Source organism: Cryptomeria japonica, chromosome 1 (assembly GCF_030272615.1).
Source record: "Cryptomeria japonica chromosome 1, Sugi_1.0, whole genome shotgun sequence".
Classification (NCBI taxonomy): Eukaryota; Viridiplantae; Streptophyta; class Pinopsida; order Cupressales; family Cupressaceae; genus Cryptomeria; species Cryptomeria japonica.
In genome coordinates this window covers 526,940,287-526,947,023 of record NC_081405.1, presented here as the reverse complement: position 1 = coordinate 526,947,023, position 6,737 = coordinate 526,940,287, and the positions used below count along the sequence as shown (strand labels likewise).

Genomic DNA, 6,737 nt, shown 5'->3' with positions numbered 1-6,737 from the left:
ATTTCAAACCCTCCCACATGGTTAAAACATTTGTTTTGACTCAACCTCTATCCAACCCAAGGGTCTCATCAGGTCATTAATGCTTTGACCATGATTATCTCTTAATCATTTGCACAAAGGTTTATCCTTGGATTAGATCCTAATTCATTGGGTAAACCTAACTTAGACTTGACCCTTAGCCTTTAGATAACCATGAGGTCTCCTCAGGCCTTTAATGCCTCCAACCTCTTCTTTCAACCCAATCTGGTGTGGACATTTGTCACCCTGTCATTGGTGCAAATTGTGCACATGGATCCCCAACTTTCAAACCTGGCCCTTAATTAAGCCATTCAATCTTGACCATCCATTGCCCTGTTTATGCTATAAATAGAGCTCTCATTCCTCCATTTTAAACAATCATCTTTCAAATTTGAAGCATCACACTTATGCTCAAATTGTTTCAAGCTTTCATATCATTTTATGCTCATCATTTAGCCTCTCTTTAGATCAGAATTAATCATGAATATGCATATTAGAATAAGTTCTTTATCATTTTAGCTCAATCATAGATTAAATATAGTATGCTAGGATAGTATTCATACTAACCCTGTCATCTTATCATTTAGTTTATTGCATTTCTAGCATCTCATCTAGCTTATAACACATCTCATATTAAAAACAGTTAAAATCTCTCTCTCGTTCTCATATTTGCCATCCCTAAACCATTTTGCTCAGTAATCTGAGAGCAAAACATTGGTTTGAGGGGCATTGCGAGATAGAGAACCATGGGACCCTCCTTGGGAAGCTGAGTAACGCATCGTTACTCCATAGCTTGCATCAAGAAGTCCTGTGTGTGTGTGTGGATTGATATTTATCGTAATTTTCACATTTTTAATTCTAACAACCCATTTTTCCCACATACAATACTTATGTAGATTCATATTTCAAAGTTGAGAACAGATCAATTTTTTAATTACTATCATAATTTGAACTTTCAAGGTTAAAATCATCCGACGTGGAAGACGACGTCATCATACTCCCATCCAGCTCAGCATCGTCTTTAAAATCGCTCGTGGAAGCATCCGTCGAGTCAACACTCTGCGGGGGAGCATTCCATTGCGATTCCCCGGTAATTTTGTTGTAATAATAATTTTTACCATCGCGGCTGGTGAATTCCTCCCACAACGCATCATATTCCTTTTTAGACATCAATATAGGGGGTTTTTGCCACGTGGTCTGCTTAGTCACCACATTGTAGTAATACTTTGTACCTGTACTTCGACTCACACATTCGGCCCACCCAGCTGGCGTGGCCGACGGCGGCGGACGAAAATGAAACAAAATCTCCGCCCTTACATCCGACTTGGAATGGGCAACCCGTTTACAAAACTCAGTTAATTCAAACAACGTTTTGTCATTCATGTCGTCTTTAAACTCAGAAACGGGGTACAAATTTGGGGTTTGAAAACAACCCTGAGGTGCCACGTCGACAAAGATGACCTGGCTCAAGTCCCTGCCAAGCTCCGAAAGATCTCTACAGTCCCGCCCATGCAACAACATATAATCACGTTTGAACAGGCGGAGACAACGAGGAAACACAGTGTGACTAGGATCCAACCTGTACAACACATCATCGACGAAGCCCTCGTCATCAGAAGAAAACATCACAATTTCGAAAAGCTTTGCCAGCTCAGCAACCAGCCTGTCCACCCCCGGCCTTAACAGAACGTAACGGGTCCTCTTCCAAAACAGGTTATAATAAACGTCCACCGTAAAATCATGACGTGGCGGGTGTTCCAACGTGGAATACAAAAGCACTCCTTCCAACCCTAGAATTAACGTTTTTTTTCCACTGTTGTCCACGTCGGATAAATACCCTGTACAAGACGCTGACATGGCATGCGCGACTTGCCGGAGCTCATCTCTCACGTCCGACGTGGATGCCGCGACCCGTTTGCAGAAGTCCACGAGGCCGAACAGCTCCGTGTCGCTGACGTCATCAACGAATGGCGAGATCGGATAAGCATTTTCAGACTGGAAGCTCTGGAACGGCTTGTCGTCCACAAATATGAGCTTTTTCAGATCTCTTCCGAGCTTTGAAAGAGCTTTCACAAAAATAGCAGGAATTCCTGGCAGCTCTGTGCAATTCTCTCTGGTTAGACGGTGCTCTATTTTGCCCTGCGGATCGAGCGCATCCAGTAAGGCATTTGCATACAGCGATCCGCCGGCCGTAAAGATTACTATTTCGTATAACCCTGACAATTCCTGCAACAAATTTTCGACTCCGGGCCTCTTCAACACGTAGCATTTCCTGGCTTTTCCCTCGGCTTGAAATTCTACGGCAAAGTCGAATCTTTGGTCGGGATGAAAGCTCGCATGTAGCAGTGTATCATCCATGTCCAAAACTAGGGTTTTCTTGTTCATTACCAGATCCGCGGCCGCCATTGGAGGTAACGCGAAAGCTTCTTCCTTCGCTGCCAGATCTTGTAAGCTACCGGGAATCTTTTGCGCTTCTGCAATTTTACCGTCTGTCTTGCTAATATTTTCTGAGTTATCAGCATAAGCTCCTGTACCATAGTCCTCCATTTTTATCTTCTCAAAATCAATTTGTTCGCCACATTGAAAAATGAATTAAGTTTGCAATATATATATCGTGAAGTTTACCACGCACCGTTTTCTTATCGCGGTTCGCTTTTCATATTATTTGTATTTGTATAATTAATGATTATTCTATTGTATTAAATAAAAATAATAATAATTATGAAATAAATATAGAAGTAAAAGGGTGAATTTTACATATCCATGGCTTTCTTTTATTTTTATTTTATTTTTATGTTTATTTTATGTAGAGTGTCTTGATAGATGGATATATTTACAAATGACATAATTATGTATAAAGTGAGATCCCTCGCTCTATGTCATTCATCTACCTATTACAAACATTTCCACATTTACATATTCATATGTTTGTGTATCCATATATATCAACCTATTCATTTTTTTGTCACATCTATGCACGCGCGCATGTTATCCACGATATGATTTGGTCTCTTTAATGTCTTACAAGAAATTTGTGGTCCCGTGAACATCCTCCTGATTGTAGACTTGTCTTGTCCTAGTTAAAATACTAAATACAAATTGGATGACTCCCATCATTACCTTACTACCTACTATTGACTAAAATAAAATATGTGTGATGTTTTGTTGTGTCTTGTATGTAAAGACATCCAATTTGTTTTGTTTTGACCATCCATAAATTGAGAGCATTATTTTATTTTTTATTTTATGCACTTCTACATTAGAGGGAATCTAGTTTACACACACGTTGATAGGAGTATATATACATGACTAAAAATTATTGTTTTAAACCATTGTTACACATTTCTATAGGTTGACATAAGAGAATGTGTCTTCTTACATATGGTATATTGATGGCCTATTACGATATTTATAATTACTACATTAACCGTGAAATATTGAGAGGAACCAAAATAATAGATCTAAATCAAGCAAGGTGAAGAACACAAGCTTACAAATTACACAATAGAAGTTTGTGGGTATAGGATCGATCCATAACTACGAACTCATCCCTTATCTCCAATTTTGTCCATGTATAGTAAAAATAAAGTCTTTTGATTTGGAGGTGTGGTGATTCAAAGATATATCAAATTCAATGCACACATCGATATTTGGACATATTTCAATTATTTTTCTATTTTCATTCTCACATTTAATAGTTATTGTAAGTTATCATATTATCATATATGTTTCTTTATTAATTTTTCTAGGTTAATTAGTCTAAGTGAGCAAATTTTATTTCCTTTGCACTTTATTGAACCTAATTGATCCTACACAACCTTATCTTTCCTCTAAGGTTATTAATAAATAGTTTAAAATATAATTATTTTTTATTTTTTCAAATTTATCTAAGGTTTGATCTTTATATTTATCATCTTTTATTTTGTGTTCCAACATACATAACAATGTATCTCTTTGATTAACCAGGGTCAATGCAGGATCATCGAGGTCTAAACTAGGCCCTAAAGTGGCAATGAAAATTTAAAAAAAACAAAGTTAGGCAACTTCACATAAATTATATTTGAATATGTTATTAACCCAATTTTAAAAATATGTAAGAACAAAATTTGTAATAAATCAAATGTAGTTTCTAATTTCTTTCAGGGGATTTTTTTTTTAAATGAAACATTCAATATAAGTAGAGAACACATACTCAGATGTGACTCATATTTTTTATAATTATTTTGCAAGTAAATAATTAGTTATGAATTTTTTGATAGGGATTTTAAAAAATATTAAAAATCTATTTTTTGTTAACCATAACTTGGTCAAAATATTGTGAAATTCATTTTTTTTAACACATAGTTTGTGAATCATCTAGAGTGTGAAATATATTTCAGATTTGAAAATGTGAAACTATTTGAAAGTTATAGATGTTTTTCAATCAACGTATCAATTAGGACTTTAGACATAACACATGTAGAAAATAAATAATAATTATTTAATATGATTCAAAATAGGTATATCTTATATCGTTGGAAAGTGTCCTCAATAAAACCTTTTCATTTCATAAAATTCATATAAAAAAGTCATTGGTGCGAAGGAAAAAGTCTAGAAAACCAAGGAAAACTTGTAAACATGTTTGTTTAGTTGACTTTTCAAGTTTGACACCCCCAAGCCAAATCCCAAGGTAAATCCCGAGATAGAAAAATTCATCAGAAAAAATGGATATCTATTTGGAATGGGTATCCATTTGGAACGAATATTCGTTTGGAATGGATATCAATTTGGAACGGATATCAATTTTGGTTGATTTTTTTTTTGGTGCACTATATACAGTATATAATTTGTAAACAATAATATAATATATTTAATGATATTTTTTGGGGGGGTTGGTAATATTAATTTTTTATTGATTAATATATGAAAGTATTCGATTACAATTCAAAAGGGGCCTATCATATGCCCAGAGTATAACATGTAAACTATAAATTGATCAGCCTATACCTAAACATTACAGCAATACTGCAAACAAGGCTGAAATTTAAACCCCTATGAGGGCTTGGAACATACAAAAAAACCATGGGTCCCCATCCAAAGCTACAAAAACTGGCAAAACTGGTTCACTTCATATCGAATTCAAACTGGAAAAAACTGGCTCCCTTCATAAAAAATTGGAAACTGCAAAAACTGGTTCACTTCGTAGACACAAAAACTTGCAGGTGGGTTAAAACCGGTTCCCTTCATCAAAAACTGGAAATTGCAAAAATCGGTTCACTTCATAGACACAAAAATTTGCAGGTGGGTGAGAAATGGTTCACTCCATAGATGAAACAAACTACAAGTGAGATCTCTCCTATGCAAGTCGTAGTAGAAAAAAACCTCCCCCTCTCAACATTCAAACCTGGGGTGGTCGATGTCTTGCACTTCGTTGTTTCCTCTGGATGACACTAAAAAACCATGGCCTCTGCCTCTCCTGCGCATTCTAATAAATTTTGATCGCTTCCATTAAAGAATCCCACTTCGCCCTTATATGACTTAGATAAAGTCTTTGGTTCACCATATTTGGCCAATGGACAAACAACATGAACCCCAATGCTTCCACTATGATTTGACTCTCGAAGCACTCACTGAAATTAAAGCCATATCCCGAGTGTGCCCATTCAAGAACAAAATCCATCCCAGTTATTAGTTCATGTTCAAAAAGAGAGTTCATGACCCAATGGATATCCTCCCCGGCAATCCCCAATTCCAGGCCCCATGCCAAAATCATGGTAGCTATATCCACATTGCATTTCCACCGGTTTGTGGCTTACTGGAAGAGAAATCCGAGCATCCCTTGCACCACTTTTATATCTTCCTCTGAAAGGGATTTGAGCAGTAGTCTCAATCTTCAATTTTCTAGCGGTCCGTAAAGAGCTTTCTATCGCTTCTTTATTTGGAAGGTAAATGTAGCCTCCATCTTGTCGCCAAACATTACCTGCACAAAAAAGAGCACATACACCAGCTAGCAGAAGAAAGATAAAATGAAATAAGTTTGGCTTCTTTAAAAAGGAAGTCGGCTCGTGCGAGTAGTTAATCACATTGCTGCCACGACCTTTGATAATTATTACTTGATGTTGTGAGTATCACGCCATCACCCACCCGCATAGATGGAAACATTATAGATTGAAGCTTGTTGTAAGGAAACACATGTAACAGTTCACATCACTACCTTCATTGCTATCATTCACGTGCACAAAAATAAAAGTCAAAGAGTAACATGCTTGAGCTGCCAATCATTACAAAGCAAGAGTTAATGACCATCTAAGTTATGATTCACACACATCATATATGTACTTTGGTAGATAGAAATAATCATATGTTGTCTGAGCGCATGATATGACCCTGTCATGTCATCATTTAGAGTTTTAATTTTTGCCCATCTTATACTAAGTCCAACTTGTCGTCAAAAGAATTAAAAAATAGAATCCTCAATTTGATTAAAGGACAGTGCCCATTTAGATAATTTATCTGCATCTGTGTTACCCTCCCGTTTGATGTGGGTAACCACGACTTCTTCAAAAAGTTTCAAATCCTCTAAAATTAGTGAGATGAAGTTTTGTAGGTGCCATGCTTTGATTTGGCCATTTTTTATGGTCTGGATTCTGATCAATGAGTCCCCTTCCAGATGTAGTTTTTTAATCCCCATTTTCCTAGCACATCTTATTGCCAGCCACGCTGCATAAACTTCCACCTCA

The 6,737-nt window shown here is 36.5% G+C and overlaps 1 protein-coding gene across 1 annotated transcript; it reads right to left on the bottom strand.

The window, feature by feature from the left end:
• Positions 1-948: 948 nt before the first annotated feature.
• LOC131858000 (uncharacterized) lies at positions 949-2,565 on the bottom strand. The gene has a single exon (XM_059210852.1). It carries the CDS (start codon positions 2,563-2,565, stop codon positions 949-951), a length of 1,617 nt encoding a protein of 538 aa, XP_059066835.1.
• Between the last annotated feature and the right edge of the window lie 4,172 nt (positions 2,566-6,737).